Source organism: Atractosteus spatula, chromosome 16 (genome assembly GCF_055471065.1).
Source record: "Atractosteus spatula isolate fAtrSpa1 chromosome 16, fAtrSpa1.hap1, whole genome shotgun sequence".
NCBI classification, from domain to species: domain Eukaryota; kingdom Metazoa; phylum Chordata; class Actinopteri; order Semionotiformes; family Lepisosteidae; genus Atractosteus; species Atractosteus spatula.
In genome coordinates, this window is record NC_142721.1 from 10,894,811 (window position 1) to 10,918,032 (window position 23,222).

The following is a 23,222-nucleotide window of genomic DNA, read 5'->3' on the forward strand; positions in this document are numbered from 1 at the left end:
AAGAAAAACCCCAAATAATCTGAGAGTTAATTGTAGCATTTAAACCACACAATAGCCATGCTGTAGTTTGTCTACACATACCAGTCTGAAGTATTAAACAAAGATCCTTAATTCAGGCCTAGGTCCTTTTGCTTTTAAATATTCAAAACACTGACAAATTACTACTGCTAACCATAAAGTCATCAACTTAAAATGTTGAAACGCATTCAGACAAGAGCTGCTAGTTTTAAATACTGTACTAGACTTCACAACTTTGTTTGATAAAGTCTAAAAGGTTCTTAAATGTTGGAATCTATTCTAGCATAGAAAACATTTTAAAATTAAGGCTACGTTCCACTTACAAAACTTGCAGAACTCAGGAGGTGTAATGGTAGTTAATATTCTGTTAAATGCAATATTATGTCAGATCATTAGAACTTTCTAACATAGTGTGAGAAGAATCATTGCAAATATTTGTGATATCAAGATGTTCTGTATGTTAAACTATTAATAGGCTATTGTGATCTACAGTACATTCACATTATGGAGAAACAGCACTAACCAATTACATATAATTTAATTGAGAACTAAAGAATGTAAATACCAATAAATAGATACTTGTTTTTTTCCTATTACAAGATTTCATTAGCAGGAGGATGAATATGAAAAAATAAGGCTACCCGATCTGCATTTTGAGGAATAGAGAATTGTTCTTAAGTCAATGTCAATGAAAAGTTAAATACAATTTGAACAAGCAACTGCATTCAGAACAACCTCTTTGAGCCGATACAAGGAGGAAAAGTAGGTCACCGATTTACAAAAGATTTGAACGGTTTCAGTAAAAAGAATGTCTATCGAAAACACCAAAGCATTTTTAGTAAGTACAGTTAAAAATGCAACATTTTTCCATCTCAATGCAAATACAGTCTTGTTACAAATGAACAAATGGCTACTCACTATATCACACAGCACAGCTTGTTAGCATTGCAGAAGGAAAATTACATGTATGTACACAAAATAAAAACAAATTATAAATATTTTAGTTAACTTTACAAGTTATATGTGACCAATATTTTGTAGCATAAAAAGCACTCTATTAAATAACTGGCACAGCCCTAGTATTTAAGGTTCTGAACAAACAGTGGTTAAATAAATCCAGCAAACATTTTTCTCCAGTGAGTAAAATTAATAAGTCACAATCAAGAAATCCCTTTGTACAACAAAAATCAGATTCTTTATACAATATATCAATACAAGATATTTAAACAATTAAAAATGCCATATCTGAATTCTGTACAAGTCATGTTAGCAATTCTTAAATCGGAATTGTGAAACTGTTGTCTTTTGTCAGGGTTGCCACAGAACATTAAAATTCTCAGTTAATAAGCATAATCTCTGTTATTCTTGGACTTTAAGTAGCTGCCAAGACCAGAACTGTGGGTCTCAGTGCTATTTAGCAGCAGATCAGCAAGAGTTACCGAACCAGTTGATGTTACTTTGAGATGTACATGATCTGGGGATTTGTCATTCTTATGACAGCCCTTTTAAACCTAGAAACATCATTTTCATGTAAGAAGAAAACATGTCTGCTAATACACTTCTTAACATTTTAAAATCTTATGCTTGGCAAAGAAGTACTCAACCCTCCCACCCCCTTATTATAAGTTGTCACTGGTACAAGTTGCAGAAATGTTGATCCATGTACAGTAGAAGTACACAGAAACGCATAATAAAAGTTTTTGGGCGAGGACATTTCCTTTTGGCTGTTAGTACAAAGAATGGGCATAGTACAGAAGGTATCTTAAAAAAAACAGCATGTCTTGTGATAAGTCATGTGTGCAAAGCGCTCTCAAGGTGCAGGAATAGACATTCTACCTTGATTAATAAAAAATTCCAGAGGGATTTAAAATACTTCAACAGCTAGGAATAAAATGTTTTTTGGGGGAATTTCTATTCAATTCATACATGTAAAGAACATATTCCCATATATGCCATACTTTAAACAGTTCTGCGTTTTCCTTTCATTCATGAGTACCTTGTACATTAATGTTAACAGTTTTAGAAGATCCAGTTACGAAGGTTCATCACAATTCATTATTTGTAAGAAGCAAAACGGTATGCTCTAAAAAATGTGAATCAATTACTCTAATCGTTGTACTGAATACTTCTGTAATATCAGGTGGATCATCACTGCTAGCCTGTAAACGCCCTGGAAACCAGAAGTGAAAAGGCCTTGTCTGAAAATAACAGCCCTGCCCTTTGGCACAGACAGAAATACAAACACAGGAAAATGTTTTTCTAAGCGATAAAAGCATTTTAATTCCATACGTTTAACTAAATTCACTCTCGGAAAGCCTATCGTGTTTTGTCACACACCACTCAAAGTATAAAAAAAGTTCATAAATAGATTTGACGAATCACTTGCTGTATTATGAGTGGCATATTAGAGTATTAGGTTGCTCAAACCAAGAACAATGGTCCACAAAACAATTGACACACAAAAGTAGCCCAATAACAGACCGCTGTGTCGTTCCGTTAATGGTTGCAGATATGTCTTCATGTTTATTTGTCAAGTTTGTGGTTTTCTTCCTCCACCCGTCTCCAAGTCTGATCTCTGAGGAAGAAGCCATGAAGTTCGATAGCACAGCTGGAAGCAGTCTGCAGACGAAAACAGACACTCGAAAGCAGAACGGAGGAGGAGGAGGAGGAGGCGAGGCCTGGCTGTGGGGCGGGGGGGGGGGGAGGGGTCACACCTCGCTCTCGGTTGAGGGTTTCGGAGGGAGGCTCCAGCCGGTGTCCGGCAGGGCCCCGTGCCGCTCGGGCGTGGCGGCCGCGGCGGTGTGGATGCTGCTGCACTCGGACTGCTCCTCCTGCAGCAGCTGCTCAGTTTCCGTGTCGTCCAGGGAGGCGCTGCTGGCCTGCAGGGACACCGTGTCCGTCTTCATGCAGACGTGGTCCCGCAGGATCCCTCCCCGGGAGGGCTTGATCTGCTTCAGGTCCTCCCAGTACAGCTCGTCGTTGGACAGCAGGCAGATGCCCTCCACAATCTTGATCTTCTCCTTGGTGTAGCTGTTGTCGCTGCTGGCCTACATCACAAAAATTGGAGGCGCGATAGTAAGAATAATTAATACAAAATATAAATCTCATTTAAAAAACCTGACAGTTGGCACACCAGCATTCCAGTACAACAAAAGTATGTAAATGAGGTCTATATACTCTAACACAGCCTGCATTGTGGAAACAGTTTTTGATCATTCAGACCATTTCAGTTCTATATAAAGTTTTATATTATAAGTCAGGTTCTGGGAGTCATGATGCCATAATGTTACCGAACACCACATCTCCTGATCTGCACCCATTTTTAAGACAGAAATTAAATTTCAATATTGGAACGATTTCAGTACAGGAACTTGTGTTCTGCTGTGTTGCTGCATTTAACTTTTAAACACTAAAGACCTTTCTAGGCAAAAGGGGTTGAATGCTGAAAAAAAGGAAAATCTAAATAAGAAAAGAAGAAATGATTGAATAAGGTAAGGTTAACTGAAAAGTTTTTTTCATTCTATACAGTAATTATTAAAACATTTGTCACCCTGAAAAACATCCCCACAGGTAAACCAGCACAAGTGTTAATAATGCAGGCTACTAACACGTTGCATACTGTATGTTAAAAAAAGCTGAACACAAAACATGCCAGTTTTTAGGGTGCTGAAGGTCCCTTCAGTCATGCTGTTTGGCTACCTTTAATAAAGTGTGGGAAACAGGTCAAAAGGTAAAAGGAGACAGGGTGTTGTAGGGATGAGAAAGCTGTAATGAAGAAAGAGAGAGTTGAACTTGCAAGTGTAGAAAATAAAAGTTAAGAATCTTAACCCACTAACAAAGAAATACACCCTGCTACTTTCTGAATTGTAACTGCAAAAAGAAAAATGTTGTATAGAATTAAGTACATTCATATTGCAAATTTACTCAAGGCAGAGAATATGAATTTCTAGTTCTTATTTTCATCAACATTGTTCTATAAACTACCCAATAGCTGTAAATTATACAACACCTAAAGCATAACCTTACACATAATACAAAACATACATAGTATCTTCATTTACCTCTTTTTTATATCGGAGCTGGTTATAAATTGGAGGCTTTTGTACGGTTTCTATTTTCACTTCTTGAGTCGAGGTCCTGTATGATGGATTACTGTAGGTGAGATTACTCACTCCAGGGTCTGCAAACTTGGATTTTTTGTGCCTAAAAAAGAAGCAAGACAACAAAATTCAGAAATCCTGTTACAAAAACATCAGATTCCACAAAGAAAGACATTTCTTGTACTATTTTGAAGATGTGAATTTAAGGAAACCAATACAACTACACTCGCATTGCAGAATTTTATACCATGTTTAAAATGTACTTGGTGACTGGAAGTACAGTATTTACTCAAAACATTGAGATGCAGTGCTGTTGGACTTACCTGTATATAATGACCGCAGCTATGAGAATCAGGATGGCCAAAATTGTCAGAGCTCCTCCAATAACATAGCTGATGTGCAGGCCTTCTCCATTTAAGAAAGAGAACATAATTACTATTAATTAATGATTATGATTATTCACATTATGTACCATGTACAGTACAAATGTGACCAAGTAGCATAGACATTAAATGTTACATATTTATGGTTTTCAGCAAACCAATTTAACATCCAATGCAAATCATTTTATTGCAAACATAAAAAATGGTTAAAAAAATTCAGTACACATAATCACAGCTTATCATGGTTTGAAGTAATATAACTATGTTCATTATCAAAAACAAAGATTCATGGACAATATACATAAAACATACTTTAAAAACCAGAACATCAATTTGCCCCCTTACCATTCGAAGCCTTGACAACTTGACTGCTTTCAGTTATACAGCGTTGCAGACTCATGTCTTTCTCAGTGCAACTACAAAAATGCAAAGACAAGCGAATGCAATAAAAGCAGTACAAAAACCAAAGACGTTATTCAATGTATTTGTCATTTCAGTGTGTTTCAGTCCCTGCAGCATGTTGTAAAATCCAGGAACAGCAAAAATATTTCAATTCGTACAAATTCAAAGGAAATCATTCAAAAGATATTACAAGAGTAAATATATAGTTAATAAGAAAATGAAAATGACAAAAGAGATACAAGTTAGAAGTTCAGTGCAGAGTGAAAATGGCCATTGAGCAGTGGGCAACGTGGAGGTGAGGAATCATTCATGAAGATGAAGCAGAAATGCCACGGAGCTGAGAGGAGCATCAGCCAGTGGCGAGAGCTGGAGAGACAATGCAGACTCTCTGGATGAGACATTAGGCTATGTTGCGCGTTCTGTGTGTCTCAGTATCCATGATCCAAGACCAGTGCCCCGCATGGGAAACGCGTGGAGGGCGAGTTCAGTCTGACAAAGTAAAAAAAAACGGAAAATGCCCGAGCGTAGCTGACCAAGAGCTCTGCGTTTCCCCGTCATCAATTCCTGCCTGGATAAAGTTGACTGTGTACAGTTAAAGAAATGTTTGTTAAATATTGAAATCCATTTTTTTCTAAAATTAATAACAGGTTTGGTCTGGTGACATGTATGTGGCTGGAGGGAGGGGCAGTGTGCCTCAAAACTATTTTTATTTATGTTGGCCATGGGATAGAAAAATTTAAGGTACACTGGCCTATTGCAGGGATTAACACCCAGCAAAAAGACATTAGATATGGCACTTACCTTTCTTGGTAGACTAGAATAACTGGGATAAGGTAACTGGATGAACCCACAAACCACCAGTATGGAGTTCAGATCCCTAAGTGATGCTGAATGTCACCCCCATATTACAGCATCATGTATACAGTGAAGGATGTTTTCATGTATGTACGATACAGGGCAAACGGCTCACACAGAGGAGAAGACTAATGTCCTTACTTTGCCACAGGTGGTCGAGCTTTAGGTTTGTCAGTAGACGTGCTGGGGATCTTGGGAGGTTTGGGAGGCCATGTGGTGGTGGTGGTCTGAGGGGTCTCAGGGGTGGGAACATAACCTGCAACTGAAGGAGACATTACCAGCGTCAACCAGTTAGTTTTACGTTCTTGTGTCAAAACTCGTGAAAACGTATTTTCGTAAGACTTTATTTAAAATCTCTCTTACTGGTGGAGCAGGGCTTCCCATCAGGCTCATCAGGGCAAGCACACACAAACCCTCCAGATTTGGCAAAGCAAAGATGGGTACAACCGCCATTGTTTACGCCACAGTGATTGGTACCTTGGGGAGGCGAGAAGATTCGAGGTTCAGGAGCAGTCAAAACCAGTCTCACACAAACAAGCAAAAAGCATTGCATCTTGGTCATTTTTTTTCTTTTTATAAATGCAGTTTACATTTGCATTGCAGTTACAAACAGCTTTTTTTTTAAATTCAAAATCTCAAATACTTTCCCCCACTCACTCACAATCAATCTGCCAATGATTTAAGATCCTGTCTAGAATATAGGGCACGTGGGGAATTAGAATTAGTTCTGTTCCAGTAACACAGTAGCGCAGGAGCTACTGTGTTACTGAAAGCTGACCATGTTTAACTAATGCCCACCTTATCCTGGTGGCACTTTACCATTTCTATGCTTCCACTTGACTTTTATTCATTTACACAGGAGCCCCAATGAACCGCATCAAGGGAATACCATATATTGCAAATATTTCTGAAAATAACCCAAGACTTGTATTTGTGTCTTAATTTTTATCTTTTATATTTGTTGGCATTCGGCAACGGAAAATTAATAATACTGATATTATCCTATTAAAGGGGAACTGCAGTCCCAAAATCTCAGACCCGTTATTAAATCTCGGTAACCAGATAAATTAAATCGATAGTACTGCAAAATTTTACCTTAATTTCACAATTAAGCACAACATCGTGAATGTTGTGAAAGTACTATATGGTCTCACTATGGGCGAGATGGAGAGCTTGCGCAAATTGTTACGTGAAGCGGCCCTTCCTGCTCACTAGTCACAGACTAATGTAATGTATGATCGAATAAGTAAAGTACAAGTTGTGCCGGCAGACATTTCACTGCAGAAAGGCTCCCACGTGGATCTGCATGCAGAGTTAACAAGTAAGTAGTATGTATCAGCAAAACCGCCTCAAGGTCTAGAGCAATATTTCTATTGGATTAAAATAGATGTATTCACAACCTTGCCTGTTTACACTGTAATAGGGCCGGTACACATCACTAGAAGTTCTGAATTGCAGACAGTTATGAAAATGTGGCACTGCACATACCTGGAAATAGTCTATTTTGTGATGTAAATTGGAGTCTTTACACATTACTGTGTACATTTTACTTCCATTGTGGTTTGAAATGCTCTCATCAATGCCAATTCTTTCTAACCCCAAAATCCAAAGAACTGCAGTTCCTCTTTATTTGTCCCACCGATCACATAAACTTAGAAAATGATCATACTCAGCCTTACCAGTTTGCCTTTGAGGAGATACTACAATGATATCCATTAATCCCTCAACATTTGCAAGAATAGTCTCTTTGCTCCGTCCTGTGTGCTTATCTACACGCTGAATAGACTTAGTTTGCCAGTCGGTCCAGTAAATCCATCGGTCTTGCTGTGAGAGGTGGAAGAGAGGGGTTAGTTTTGAAGACACCGTCTCCAACTGAGAATGGAAAAAGAAAGAGGGGGGGGGACAAACAAGAAAAGAAAATGAAGGTCAGAGATGAGAGGATTTCGGGAGAATGGTGTTATTTAAAGAGATGGATTTGACAGATGGGAAAAAATGTGAAAGAGGGATGATTCTTCTATAAAACAAATAGATACCTGTGTGAGAGCAAAGGGGTGGGAGACTGGGCTGACAAGGATCTGCCGAAGCTTTCCATTTAGATCAGAACTCTCAATCCTGTCCAAATGAGCATCCACCCAATATATCCTGCATGGAGACAACCAGCACTCATTTATTACAACATATTACACGATACAGAAGCAATTGGAATTCTTCCCCTCTTAGGGATTTCAGGGTAATCCAATAAAATAAACCACACAAATTTTCTGCAGGCTTGCAACTGTTCTAAAGATTGAGCTCCAAAGTTAGCCCCCACAGCACTTACAGAGGTGTACTAGCCTCTTGCCCAGAAACTGAAAACCTTCAATGAAGTATTATTTAGTATCATATATAAAAACTAATTCTACTTAAGAAAGATGTGTGCCACATATAAGTTATCCTTTGCACCTGCGTGTGTCGTAGTCCAGAGTGAGTCCATTTGGCCAGCCCAGGTCAGTATTGATCAGGACTTTGCGATCTGACCCATCCAGATAAGCCCTCTCAATCTTGGCAATATGGCCCCAATCAGTCCAAAACAGGTACCTGGAAATAAATGCACACAGTCACTCAATTTTTAGGCTCTTGACGGCCCTTTTGTGGGATTAGATTTTAATGGATCTCTAAAAAGTATAAATTACATGACACAATACAGCTGGCCTCTACTGGTTTATTTACTTTTTTCTTAAAAAAGACTAGAAGAAAAAAGCTGATTTCTTTACACAGAAAACTTCATTTTCATTAAGCACATCCTACCCCTTGCTTGGGAAGACCGCAATAGCCCTGGGCTCATCCAGGCTGTTATTAATGAGCACTTTCCGAGAGGAGCCATCCAGCCTGGCCACCTCTATAGTGTTCCTGCCCGTATCGGTCCAGTACATGTTCCGCGCCACCCAGTCTACCGCCAGGCCGTCAGTGGTCTTCAGACCCTGACCGATCACAGTCTCCATGCCACTGCCATTCAGGTTGGCACGTCTGCAAACAGACAAACAGGTGAATAGGGTTCATGTATATTTTGGAAAATGGGAGACATTGGAAAGGATTCTCTTCTACACCTTCAATATGATAAGAAAAAAAATCCATTGTAAAAGAACAACTTATGATGGGTAAGATGAAATAGATTGGGATTTTCTTTAACCTCAGAGGATGAATATGGATTTTAAACTTATCTGTGGAGTTCGATTTTTATTTCTTTTCATCTTTACGGCATCGTAAGCCGGAAAAAAAGGGGCAAAGAAATGCCGGGAGTACTCATCCGCAGGAACCACCCCCATCTCCCAGAAGCTGTACCTGATGACATCCAGGGACACGTCAGTGTAGTAGACTTTGCCCTCCACGCTGTCGTAGTCCAGGGAGATGACGTTGCTGAGCTCCAGCACGGGCACGTGGACGTCGGTGTAGTCGCTGGTGTCGAGGGAGATGCGGCGGATGCCGACGCGGTTGGAGAAGAGCAGGTAGGTCTCGGGGACGTCGTCGCACGACCTGCCGTCTCCCTTCAGCAGGATGCCCGTGGGGCAGGCGCAGGAAGTGCCGTTGGGATTGGGAAGACAGAGGTGACTGCAGCCGCCGTTCCTCCGGCTGCACTTATTAAAACCTGCAAGTGATCGAACAGCGCAGGGGTGATTTTCTTTCCTGTTTCTCCTACAACTGGAAACACTTCAGAACTGGGACAGTCTTTTGTTAAGCACTGGTCTTGTAGATTTGCAAGTTCAAATCAAATCCTCTTATCCGTAGAAAACATACCGTGAGTCTCGTTGCAGTAAGAAATAGGTGGTTGTGAGTGTGATATTTGAATAAAGGGCTTAGCATTAGATTTCAATGAGTTACATAAATGACTGGACAAATCGATTTTAAATTTTTAAGACTATATTGGTCAAATACATCCACCTAAAAAAGCACTTTTGAGACAGGTTTTTCAAGGAAGCTGACATTGAATGGAATAAGCCTTTCACTTCTGATGGCCAATTGGAAAAGAGCTCTGAATACTGGCACTGCGCCAAGCAGGCACTGAATGGTTATGACAAATGTTTTATCATATGGTCCATTGATTCGGTCAACAATGATGACCCTTTGTGGAGGCTTCGGAAAAACAAAAGACGAGCAAAACAATGACCTGAATATTTAGCAAGATCAGAAACCTAATCACGACAGCAACTGCACACTTTTTAAATCTGCAATAATGTGCAACATCCTATAAGAAAAGAGTATAAATGCATATAGAAGTAAATTCAAATGGAATGCTAAAGAGTCTATGCAAAGCATTCCTTTAAGGAATATAAAGAGGTATTCACATTCAGAGATGGAGTAATCAATAAACATAACAAAAAGAAAGCACTATGAATCCAGCAAGGGGACACTTTTCCTTTTTCTTCCCTCCCCTAATTAAACATCACCTCTGAGAGGATTTATTAATCAAGTCTCTGAATGTTCCTCAGAGTGTTAAACAGAGATCCCAGTGCGACAAATGATGTGCTCATGCTGGTCAGATGACAATGGAGCAGCCTGCCACATTGGTAGCATTCAAGAATACTCGCAACAAGAACCAATTTGTTCCCCCGACTCTCATTAGCCCTCCATTGTCCTGAAACACATGCGCTGCATTAAATAAGCCGGTCTCCTCCACAGTATGCTTAAAGAATAACCGAAAACTATAAAAATAAAGTAATGCAGATTTAAAATGAACCCATTATGTCACTTTTTGGAGGGGTACATTTCAAACATGGAAATTGCTAGATTCTCCCATAAAACCGAAATGATGGTTCATTATGGTTTGAGGTTCATTATGGTTTGAGGTCATATTAAGGCTTGCTACCCAGGCCCTAGTTTTCATCAAGGTAAAGGCCTGGAGAATCCAGGGCACTCTAGCAAGCACTCACTTCATCAAGAGGATCACACATAACCTTATCCGACACTGTAAAAACCATACAACTGCAACTCTTAAAACACAATTCCCCTTTAATACTGTATGGCATAATAGTCTGCTTCACCTACAATGATGTCCTTAACTACCTGGAAAAACGCAGGCCTGCCTCATGCTTACAAGGCTTCTTTTAGGAAACAAATGTAGATATTCACGTTTTTAAAAGGTACATTTTAAAGACAAAGCCTCTTATTCACAGAGATACAGTATACAAGCAGTATCCCATTAGAAATGGGTAAGGATGAGTAAATTTACATTCCCAAAAGGGAGTTCCCTCCTTTTAGCCATGCAATGGAATTCATTAGCATAGCTACACACATATATTTAATGAGTATGTACAACTTAAGAAGCCTTAAATACTGCTCATGAGGGCACATTTTTCATCAAATGGTGACGCTCACTATAACAGACATGAAATGAGCGTGAAAGCAATTATTTTTTGGAGAATATACAATATCATAAAATAAGGCTTTGAAAGGGATAGGTTGTCTATGTAAAGTAAACATCTAGCTGTCACTAGCCTTAAAGCTCTAGAACTTTTTTTTTGTCTTCTCTCCTTTGATATTACCTTCCCCTGTGGGTCAGAAATTGCCTTCATGTATAGACAAACTACTCGTGCTGTATGAAAACATTCAGAAGGAACTTGACTCGTTAGACCAGCTTTTCATCCATGCAAAGCAGTCAAGTTAGGAACCTTATGGTTAGAAATGTTGTGAATATTTGTGTGCATATTATTGCCTTCATTACTTCTCTCCTTCTACACCTTCATTTTCCACATCAGTCTTCAAACCATAGAATACATTTAACATTCTGCATTTATACTTTACATAATTCCACTTATGCTGTAAAGGAACACGAGGTTTTTAGAATTCTTATGTTTTGTAGGCTTTCAGATGCTTCCTTGTGAAATCTGTGAATGCAGTGTTTCTAAAACGCTTTTCATGAGAGAAGAACCTCGGTACAGGAGGTCAAAGGCTTGTTGCACAACGCGGTAGTACTTGTGCTTAAATGAATGCAGACACTAGAGGGCAGCATTAACCCATCCAGCTGAGTGCAGCAGTGCTTCAGAGCCGATCTACCAACCCAGTGGCTTCTCCCTGTCCACAGCCTGGATGTCCATGAGGCCTGGCAGGTTCCCCCGCACCATGATGCTGTTGCCTCCGGTGGTCTTGTCAGCCCTCTGGATGCTGCGACTCTGCCAGTCAGTCCAGTAGATATGAGAACCGAGCAGGGTCAGCCCGTAAGGATGCTGCACTGGGGACACTAGCGTCCGCCGATTGGCACCATTCAGGTCGGCTGCTTCAATGCGCTGAGAAAGGAATAAAAATAACAAAAAAAAAACCCATTGGAATGCCACCTATACATGAGAAACCTTAACAAGAATTACAACTGCAATGTTATGTAACAGTACAAGAAATCTCATAGGACGGCTTTCAAAGGATCCAAGATAAAAAATAGTCACACTTCCAGATTGTTGCTGTAGATTTCTGCTAAAAACAGGATTTGCATATAGTTAATAGTACGCAAACTGAACAATAAGTCCAGTTTCATCTAATTTTGCAGTGTCTTTCACTTCATGTATTAGCACGGGTTGGTCAGCTCTTGTTATGCGATCTGGCTGGCTGTGCAGGGCACTGACCTCTGTATGTGCGTCGGCCCAGAGCAGCTGCGATCCAGCCTTGTCTATAGCCAGCCCGTTAGGCCAGCCGAGGTTGTTGCTGATGAGCACCATCCTTTCTGACCCGTCCATTCCAGAGCGCTCCAGCTTGGCGTGCTCTCCCCAGTCCGTCCAGTACATGTACCTGAAGGTTCGGCGAATAAGGATTCAGCAGAAAATGAACATCTGGGCAGATCGATTTCACAAAAATTTGAATGCAATGCATAGAATAAAAAAAAGAGCCTATTTACCCCATTTCGTGGTAAAGAGCGATAGCTCGTGGGCTATCCAGGTTTTGCCAGATAAGAACTTTCCTCATTGATCCATCCAGATTGGCAACTTCAATCCTGTTAGTGCCTGTGTCAGTCCAATAAATCTTTCGGCCAACAGCATCCACTGCCAGTCCGTCTGTAGTCATTAATCCTGGAAGACACGTTACTTTGTGGGCATTCTTGAACATACCTCTGGGATGCTGCACACGTGCAAACAAGGGTTAATACAGTCCAGAGTTAAAGAGCTATAAATCAATGACTAAGCCATTTGCATTGGTTTTCATTTACTCCATTAGTTCTAATTGAAATGGACCTGTGATTTACATATTGAAAATTGCAATCATTTAAAAACAAACTTTTAACAAGACCATTGGTTGGTAGATTTTAGATCACGTCCTGAAAATAATGGCTGCAGAATTTCTTCATAGATCATTAAAAAGGTATTAAAAAGTACAAATCTCTTACCTCTTGAAATGATATCTTCATACCCTGTGCCATTCAGATTCGCCCTGCTGACTTTTTTCAGTGTGCTATCAGACCAGTAAACCTTGCCTGAAGAGGAAGTGGGGAAGAGAAAATACATAAAAATAAATCATATGCTTATTTTTAGATGCCTGTTCCATGTTTAATTTGCTGCATTGCTCATAACAGTGGATAAGGGGCAGGGGGGTACAGAATCCTCTTTCATATTTTGAGTTATGCACTTTATCCCTTCAAAGGTGGTTTTGGAAGTCATATAAGAGACAAAATAGAAAAATACATTTTTCAGACACAAGTCAGCCATTCTGATACATACCCTCTTTAGGATCCACCCCGATGGCAATTGTATTTTTCATAGATCCATTTATTGCAAGTACAACGTCGGCAAAGTATGGTATATCGAGGGAAACCATACGAATGTCGGTTCGTCGTGCAAAAATGAGGAAGCTGTTCATACCTTCAATAGAAAAGAGGCAGAATTAAATGCACAGATCATCACTGAAACTTGTCAAATGTAAATCCTCACAAACAATTAAGATTTAGAAGTTATACACACAAAGTACGTCAAGGCAAGAAAGTATGCATTGATTTCAAAATGGAACATCTTTAGGGGAGCAACATATCTCCTTACACAGCATTTAGGTGAAAGATAGGACAAAGATAGGACAAAACCTGACAAATTTAAGACAACAGCTTCGTAATGTAAGAATGTAAAATGTAAAAAGTATCAGCGTAAGATGAGAGCTTTAAGCTAAAACAATTTATCATTTGTTGATGTGAGAGACTCTAGAAGACTTCTCTATAGCCACTCCTTGATCAATCCTTTCATGCTAGTGAAAGGTTCAGATTTCAAAGGCAGGCTTCTCCTGTTACTGAAGGAGATGTCAGAGGGGTATGACACAGTGGGGCCACTGACGCATTACCGTTTCAGATGGGTGCCTACCTTGTGCGCAGGTCTTTCCGTCAAACTGGAGATTTATTCCTGTAGGACAGGCACAGCTTGATCCCTTAGGCAAAGGAGCCAAAAGACAGAGATGGCTACAGCCTCCATTATTCACTCTGCATGCCGTATGAACTGAAAAACCAAAGTTCAAAGGAAATGGTTATGTACTGTATATCTGTCTTCCCTTTCAGTTTTTGAGGAATGCAACCCCACATTTCATTGTATTTTGTAAATCTCATCTTAATTAACTTAAGTCAATTGTCAGAATCAATTTGAGTTTTACTAAATGAACAAAATCCAAATACATAGGGAACACCCTAATTTAATTATTAAAATCAGAGAATGAAAAAGATGACAAATGAGAGACCATTAAGCCCACTCAGTTGGTTCCAGTTTCCTAGAATCATCTATTTTGTGTTATGCGTTATTCCTTCAAAGCTTCTCACTAAATTCTCTGTCCAAGTAAAAAAAAAATAACTTGAAAGGCCTAACCTACAGTAATACATCAAACCTAACCTGCAAGTCTTTAGGTGGTGGGAGAAAACCACAGCACCCAGCATAAACTCACACAAGTACGGGGAGAACATGTAAACTTCACACATATAAGAGCATCCTGTTGGAACTAAATCCCAGAACCTGAAGCTGTGAGGTACTAGTGCTGACCACCATGCTGCTACTCTATAACCTCTCGTGAAAGCATTCAACATAGAGAAGAGGAACACTGTAAGGTTAAAGGCCCAAGGGGTTTGTCTACCTGGGGCTCGATGGCGATGAAACATGTGAATGTCCATGAGGTTCTCTAAGCTCTCTGTCAGCGTGATGCGGCCCTGGCCTGTGTGTTTGTTCGCACTCTGGATGCTTTTGGATTGCCAGTCTGTCCAGTAGATTTTGTCCTCATGAAGAGTAAGGCCGAAGGGGTGAGGCAGCTGGCTTCCGATCAGCACCTTCAAACCCAATCAGAAAGAACCAGAAAAGTGGTGCATTTAAAAAGAAAAATATGCCTAAGATGACATCTTTAAAACCAGGTAACACAACAGAAACTGAGTTTTAATTCTGACAAATGTCAATTGCTTTATGAAGCACTGGGGTAAGTGGTTCATGTAGGCATGGCTCTAACAGCAGTGATTCCGGTTATCAACCGAGTGTCAGAAAAAGATATCAAATTAAAAATAGACTAAGAAATGAAAGGGTACTAAGAGATGTAAAGCAAACGTTGGGTTTATTTTCAAGTTTCACTGGGAGGACTTCATTGTCTCTCAAAATGTATAGCCATTTCTCCATCTCCAAAAACAATCCAAAGTTCTGTTACAAAGACATTCTGCCATATGTACAAAACATTTACTAACATTTAAAAAAAAAGTGCATTTCCTCTACCTTCCTGTCCGTGCCATCTAAGTTGCCATATTCAATCGTTTTCATGCCCGCATCTGCCCAGTAGAGCCTCTCTGTCTCGTAGTCAATGGCCAATCCATTGGGCCAGGTGAGGTTGGAGGAGATGATCACTATACGGTTTGAGGCATCCATTCCAGCCCGTTCAATCTTCGGGTTTGCTCCCCAGTCGGTCCAGTACATGTACCTGATACAAAGGCAACAGCAGTTAACCCTTTCCACCACAAGGGAAAAACAGAATTCATACTTCACACTACATCCATATGGGTTTAATGCAGTTGAAATGAAAGCCGTTTCAGTTTTTAAGTAGGAACACTTCTCTAGCAAACGTCTGTGGTGATTTATAAAGCTTTTTTTGTTCCCTATTTTAAAAAAAAGTCCAAAAGAAAAATTTTTCAGTTTACTGTAGTTCACTACAACATTGGGGATGAAACTGCAGATCTGTTTAATAGCGACGATATTTTTCTAAAAAGCCGCTTACCCCCCTATGGGATCCACCACAATGTCCCTGGGCCTGTCCAGGTTCTCCCAGATTAGCACAGTCCTCATGCTACCATCAGCATTAGACACTTCGATCCTGTCAGTACCTGGAAAGACCAGAGGAACAGGGTGAAATAACAACTCAACAGGAAAACAAGACATCCATATAACCACTCCTTTTTTCCGGTTCAACAAAAAGGATTAAGATTTTACATCATAATCCATGGTACTACGGACCCCTGTGTTCGCACGGGTTTCCTCTGGGTACTCCTGTTCACCTATCATATTCAAAGACCAACTAACAGGTTAATTGGCCTCTGGGAAAATTGGCCCTGGTGTGAGTTTGTGCTCTGCAATGGACTGATCCCCATGGCACAGTACTGAATGAAGTAGTTACAAAATGGATGGATGGATACTCCAGTTAAAGAGCAGAACTACTTAAATACCAGACAAGTGATCCATCAGCTCTCAGATTTGACACAGGAATGTGTTCTCTTACCTGCATCTGTCCAGTACAGTTTGTTGGTCACCCAATCAATTGCAAGGCCTGCAGGGCTTTCCAGACTGGTGTCCACAACAACCTGTGGGCAAACCAAAAGTGAGGCAAGAACAAGTCAGAGATAAAAGATGGTGACTGGTATAACTAAACTTATACTGTACAATGTGCTGAACCGCTATGTACAGTAGTACTGTCAACAGACAAAAACTATATCAAAGACCTACACTTTTGACCTATAACCATGTCTTCTTGCTTTTGAAGACTTTCATTTTCTGCAAACAGAACAGTTATCCAGTAGATGGTGCTATCATACAAAATAATTCAATCTTTTAAAAAGGATCAATCGAGTATTTAGTTTTAGGTAGGTGTGCATAGGGAAATGCAGATGGTGTTGTTAAGGCCTGAACACTGCTGTGCAATTAAAAGAAAAGGACAAAGGGTTTAAAATTAAAATCAATGCATGCCTTGGTGAAATTGCAGTGGGTTTTGCAGTCTAAATTAGAAGCAAGGCTACTATCCCACAGGAAACAACTGACCTCTTGTTTGGATCCATCCCACTTGGCTCTGTTAATGGAGTCGGTGGTGACATCGGTCCAGTAGATGTACTCCTCCCCAGAGTCCCAGTCCAGGGCCACCGCATTGCGTACGTCAGCAAGAGGGATGACGTCATTGGACTTATCCTCGGTGTCGAAGCTGATCCGACGGATGTCCGTCCTTCGGGCAAAAAGCAGGAACTTGTCAAGACCTGATCAAAGACCAAAGGTCTCTTGTCATTCTTCTATGTTTAACAGAGAATCAGACACAAAAAAACTCCAGTCTCACCCAATTTAACAAAAAATGGCAGGTATGTTTGTTGGGTTCCAGGAAGATAAACAAACCCGCATCGCAAGACAAGGTTTCTTACTTTTCGTTATTCCTTATCGCTTCTATCTTCAAATGACTCACTGTATTCCACATTCGTAGCACAATCTACTAGTCTAGATCTGCTGGTCTCAATAACAAGTGGGGAAAAGCCATCCTATTTCTACAAGACATCAAAAACAATTCTGTCCTTTTTTCCCCCCAATTTTCTATCAATGAAAGCTCAAGTGCCTCAAACGTACGCAGGTTAGATTTTCATTAACAAATAAAGATGGTATATTTTTGCACATCAACAAAAGCAGCTATCAAGAATAAACAATTCAAGAAATTTAAACTGGAAATTAAACTGTTCTTTAAGAAAAACAATGGTACTGAAGACACCGGAATAAATGGCTTTGAGGATTTCCCTCCCAGTATAAAATCCGGAAGAGGACAGATATTAATTTGTAGAAATTTTCAATGGTATACTCACTTTCTGCGCAGTTGAAGTTATCTATCTTCTTAAAGCCAGTGGGGCAAGCACAAGTGTGTGTTTTGTTGCTGGGCAGACAAAGATGGCTACAGCCTCCATTATTGTTTCCACACCGATTTCTACCACCTGTAAGAAAAACAGAACAGAGTCTCTCAGGCAAAAAAGGGTTACTTTAAGTTTTTTATGGTATAAAGAAGAGAAAAAACACTTAATACCACTGTGCGTATTGCCAGGAAACAAACACATTTCTTTGCTTTAATAGACAAATTCTCTTTATAAATATTGTAAAAGAAGCTGTACTGTATATTTCATGCATCAAACCACTTTTATTTAAACTGGGAAAAGCTTCCAAAACAACAAGTCAGCGTGGAACCAACTAGAAATGTGTTCAATATGTGTAAAATAAGTTTTGGCAGAATGCTTGAGGTTAAATCTGAGAAATGCAAATTGTATACAATGACCTTTTTTCCCCATACGTATGTGCAATTTCCATGAAATTAGTCTCCTGAGCAATTATTATTCAATAAATGTGAATGAAGCATTTATGTGACAAGAAGCATTAAATATTTAAGAAATGCTTCACGTAAAGGAATGGTTACACAGAATTATTTTAGTTATTTGTTGTTGTTGATCAGTTTTAAATTGCTTCTAAGCTTCCCTCATCATGTCCTGCAGCTTCTCTTGTGAAGTAACCACTCCACTAAAACCTGCTGAAAAACTGAAGGCAAGTTAACTCGTGCTGCTTAAAATACGCGTTCAAGGACGAGCTTAGACAGCCAGAAGGACCCTTTCTGTCAATCAGCCTTAACTCCTTCAGAAATTGCTTTGCTCAAACCTGGTTCAAAGATGAGACCGGGCCATGACGACAGACGCAAAGCCTACATCTCTCAGGAATGATGCGCGCGTGACTGCTTCTGACCATCTTTCCCCAAACATGAACTCTCTGTCCACGGTTGTCTGTTCTTAATGGATCTATCTACCTGCTGGCTGTCTCTGGGGATGCAGCGTGTGGATATCCATGGGGAAGTGCAGTTTGTTGCGGATTATCTCCTGGTTCTTTCCGGTGAACTTGTTAGCACTGTTAATACTTTTGGTGTGCCAGTCTGTCCAGTACAGGCTATCTTCAAACACTGTAATGGCAAAGGGATGTGGCAAACCTGAAAAAGGAAAATGATAAAACATGTCACAGAGGCTTAGCATGTGAAGCTGTAGTTTTAATTTGCTTTTCACACAAGTAACCTGTGAAACAAATATGGCTGTATTATCTGTAAAATATATCATGAAGTCTTTTTTTAAATTAATTACAGCATGATAATTGGAAAATACATGTTGCTGCAAAGAGTAAGTACGGCTGAAAATGTTTCAGACACAATGCTCTCACAGAAGATTCCGTGTCACTACACTATGTTTCAGCTTTCGAGGACCTGCACTGAATTAGTCTGGTTCTAATTATCTGGACTTTCCTTAGGAGGGAAACTCAATGGATTTATAGTAGCAGAGGTTTCAGGCCAAGTGTGAATTTGGAAAAAATCCAGCCTCCTCCTCCACAATTTTTAAGAAAACTGCCTTTATTTAGACTTGAATCTTAACACAGCAACTAGATGAACAGATAAATATGAATAAACACAAGCATGACCATTACCCATCTTACTAAAGTTTGGTAATTTAACCCTAAATTGAGAACCGCCTACCTCCCTTATAACTGGAATTTCTTTTCAAGCACAGAATATATACAGAGCTTTCAATCAGCTCTGTGGCACTCACGTTGCTATTGTTTAGAAAAGACCTTTTTAAAATGCCTTAATTTTGTTTTCTAAACAAAACCACAATCCATGCATCGCTGCCCTTGCACCAGGTGACAGTAAAAAATGGGGGGATGTTTTCCCGATCTTGTCAAAGTGGCAGTGATGCAGGAGTAGGTGCTGCCGGTGCTCCTCTCCCTGCCCGCCCGCCTGCCCGCCTGCCCCGCGGCAGGACAGCCACGCACACGCAGGCCTGCGACAGCTGGAGCAGCAGCTGCCGGGGACGGGGGTCCCCGCTGGTGTCGCAGGTGCAGGTGCGCGCTGTCTGTCTGTCTGCACGCGGGCGCGGGGCGTTCCGCTCGGCGGCCCCTCAGAGAGCCCGGCCACTCCCGCATCAAAGACGCAGGCTGGCAGGCCTCCAGCTACAGTCACGGGCAAATGCTGAACACACACATCTGACTTGTACAATCTGTTGTCTAAGCAAACAGCAGGCTTGAGTGAGAACCAGTCCTCAGAGGAACACATCATTACAGGCTCTTATACCACATAATACACATCATTAAGAGATCCCCTTTATTCAGCAACTTTCAGCTGGTCTTTTTTTATATTCTTTGGAATTCCGGCTTTGGAATTTACGAGCACATTGTGGAGTGAATAAGACAGCACAAGAAGCGAGAGGCAATCCCACTTTGAAATGAGATCTAACAGCAAACCATTTTTTTGACATTGTGAGGTTGGCCTTGAAATGAACTGTGCAGTGAAAAAAAAAAAACACCAGTCAATCTACTGTTTAGCACTGTGCCAGGCTCATGCATTTCACTGATATATGCAGCACCAAACCTAGTTCACCCTAGTTGAAATCTTATCAATGAGCACTATGATTATTATGATATTTGTATGCTACAAATAATATACATTATTAACCTTTAATCAGGGCTACATTTCAGGCTTGTTATACATGTTAGTCCATCAGATGAGTAATAAGTACATTTACTCATGTTAATCATGATTCTAAACATAAATGCATAAGGAATTGGGCAAACAGATTCCCAATTAAGAAGGGGCAAGAGATTGCTAATTAAGATCATAAGAACAGGTATAAAGGAGGCAGCTTATTTGGGTCATCTAGCCCATTTGGTAGTTAGAAGTTAACTGATCACATAATCTCATTCAGTTGTTTCTTGAAAGAAATCAGGGACTGATTTCAACGACATGGTTGGATACCTTGTTTCATAATCCCAAATTCTTACAGGTAACTCCAAAAGTTAAGAAGTGCCTCCAGCTGTCAGTTTGAAATGCACTTTCACATTGTTTCCACTTGTGTCCTTTGATTCACGTTTTAGTTTTCATTCCTTTCAATACTTCATTTATTATGTTTTCTCATATATACAGAAATCAGAAATCAAACACAGTAGTTTTGTTTGTTAGTGTACACACTCAGAAGAAAACAAAATCAAATGGTTTTAACAAAATGGTGTTGCCGTGTAAGCCATCTAAAAACATTTACAAGCATATTTACAACAGACAAAGAAAATTGACAAAATATGAATTATGACTCATCAGTGACCAAGTGAGAAGAAGAATGTGCAGCAAAACAAAAAGAGCAGAAAATCCAATAAAAAGATACAGAAATACTTGGAAACGACACCTTTAATACTTGGATTTTTCAATTGAATACTTCATGTAACAAATTCAAAGTTAACATTTAAGATGTCATATTTTTGCTGTAGGTATGAGTTAACTGAAATCAACTACAGCTTTGGGACACGTTATCAGCCTGCTACAAACTGCCACTTAAACAAGGAGGCAAAAAAACATTTCTGCACAAGGTTTTGGCATATATTCAACAACCTGTGCCAGCATACAGTCAAACGCATTGGCGGAAATTAAACTTGCAAGCGGCTTTCTTTAAAAAAAATGTTCACTTGCAGGAAAAGTATGACCTGAAGGGGATGTCACAGTAGCTGCCGAACCGTCCCGAAAATTCTGCTGAAAAGCCCTTTATAGCTGTTCTTACCTTGGCTGATAACGGCTTTTCTGTTCTTCCCATCCAAGTCTGCTCGTTCAATCACATGATGCTTCGCATCCACCCAGTACATCCTGTGGCCAGCATAGTCTATGGTGAGGCCGTTGGGCCAGAAGAGATGGGTGTCGGCAATGACCCGGCGATTGGAGCCGTCCATGTTGGCGTACTCTATCCGGGGAGTGTTACCCCAGTCCGTCCAGTAAATCTTCCTACAAACATTTCAATCCAACAGCTTATTTTCTACACACATTCAACCGTTCCTATGTAGGTGATGTACCAGTTTGGTTTTAACTCGGCTTAGCAAATATAAAAAATTGTACTTTTTAATTATGCCTGCAAAAATAAAATTATGGTGCAAAGTAGACAGTCAGTGCAGATCTAGAAAGCAAGTCTGTCACTGTATTTTCTAGAGACAACTGAAAGATTGGTAGTGTGACCAGACAAGGTGATCCGTCTGATTCATCAAGACAGCAGGGGCTTTTTTAACAAGGCTGTCAGGGAAAGCAACTGGTACATGTGGGCAGGCCAGTGTTGACTATAGGCGTCTGGGACGAAGGGAGAGAGATATACACACTAAGGAGAGATCTGAATGATGTTGGACAACAGACCTGAAGGAAGAGAAAGGAGTCTAGACAAAGGGATGACCAGAACTAGAGGTACAAAGCTCTGGTAAAGACAGGATGAGAGCACAGGGTGTTTATTCAGCTCAGGAGGGAAAATGAGTGATTGCTTCTTGCACCAAGCAGAAAACAAAAAATCACTTCATTGTCTGGTGACGCACTTAAGACTAGGGAAATGAGTTAAAGAAGGTTAAAAATAAGAACATCACAAGGGAGGAAATATTAAAGTAACCTGAAGTGGAAACCATTCGAGTTACACAGTAGGCAACGTGAAAGGGGAAAAAAGTTAAAGAAAAAGCCAAACATCTTGATGTCTGAGGCTTGTTTCCCTTAGTGAAGCACATATGGCCTTACACCCACTCAAGGTTCTGCCATGCAGTCTTACCCCTCCATTGGGTGCAGAGCTATTGCTCTGGGCTTCTCCATGTTTCGCCAAAGCAGAACCTTTCTGTGGGTTCCGTCCAAGTTGGCCACCTCAATCCTCGATGTGCCAGAGTCTGTCCAGTACAACTTGTCATGGATCCAGTCAATGGCCAGACCGCCTAAGGGAACACATTGCAAATCCTGTTTTTTCCCCCATTACTGTCATTCTCTCTTGGAGCACCATAAAAATAGACCCTAAATTACATGCACCCTCAGTAACCTCCTGCTGTCAATTCTTCAGCTTGTATGCCTTTGTAATCTGTCAACAGTATCAGAGTCAACAGTGATAATTCTATAGAAGAAGGAAAACAACTAAGTCGATTCTGCAAATGTTGGACCTTCTGACTTCACCAGACACTATGCATGATAAAACTAAAGCCTTTTATCTTCTTAAGTTACTTTTCCATCAACACCAATTTCTTACAACCTTGTCAAAGTCAGAGAAGCTTACATCCATGTTAGAAAATGAAGGATTACCCTTTTGCAGAGCTAAAGGGCTGCAAACATTTATCACAACAGGATAGAATGCAAAAGTCTCTCTCAGAGGGTCAAATAAACCCACCAAGATCAATTTTAAAAATTAAATTTAGATTCCTTTATGCACTTCATTTTCTAAGATTCCATGACAGTTATTGTATTTTAACTTATT

The 23,222-nt window shown here is 40.1% G+C and overlaps 1 protein-coding gene across 1 annotated transcript in view; it reads right to left on the reverse strand.

The window, feature by feature from the left end:
* Nucleotides 1-837: 837 nt before the first annotated feature.
* lrp4 (low density lipoprotein receptor-related protein 4) overlaps nt 838-23,222 on the reverse strand; it is a 95,300-nt gene continuing 72,915 nt past the window's right edge. Inside the window, exons 13-38 of the mRNA XM_088934941.1 lie at nt 22,536-22,692; nt 21,522-21,739; nt 18,743-18,919; nt 17,763-17,888; nt 16,966-17,174; nt 16,430-16,511; nt 15,932-16,037; nt 15,436-15,637; nt 14,816-15,005; nt 14,062-14,193; nt 13,435-13,575; nt 13,104-13,190; nt 12,618-12,789; nt 12,349-12,511; nt 11,793-12,018; nt 9,080-9,383; nt 8,546-8,764; nt 8,201-8,335; nt 7,792-7,900; nt 7,438-7,630; nt 6,122-6,235; nt 5,900-6,020; nt 4,847-4,917; nt 4,442-4,526; nt 4,080-4,221; nt 838-3,065 (exon numbers count right to left, since the gene is read on the reverse strand). Of these exons, the coding sequence (XP_088791067.1) occupies nt 2,727-3,065; nt 4,080-4,221; nt 4,442-4,526; nt 4,847-4,917; nt 5,900-6,020; nt 6,122-6,235; nt 7,438-7,630; nt 7,792-7,900; nt 8,201-8,335; nt 8,546-8,764; nt 9,080-9,383; nt 11,793-12,018; nt 12,349-12,511; nt 12,618-12,789; nt 13,104-13,190; nt 13,435-13,575; nt 14,062-14,193; nt 14,816-15,005; nt 15,436-15,637; nt 15,932-16,037; nt 16,430-16,511; nt 16,966-17,174; nt 17,763-17,888; nt 18,743-18,919; nt 21,522-21,739; nt 22,536-22,692 (4,220 nt within the window). The 3' untranslated portion in view covers nt 838-2,726. The remainder of the gene's footprint in view (nt 3,066-4,079; nt 4,222-4,441; nt 4,527-4,846; nt 4,918-5,899; nt 6,021-6,121; nt 6,236-7,437; nt 7,631-7,791; nt 7,901-8,200; nt 8,336-8,545; nt 8,765-9,079; nt 9,384-11,792; nt 12,019-12,348; nt 12,512-12,617; nt 12,790-13,103; nt 13,191-13,434; nt 13,576-14,061; nt 14,194-14,815; nt 15,006-15,435; nt 15,638-15,931; nt 16,038-16,429; nt 16,512-16,965; nt 17,175-17,762; nt 17,889-18,742; nt 18,920-21,521; nt 21,740-22,535; nt 22,693-23,222) is intronic.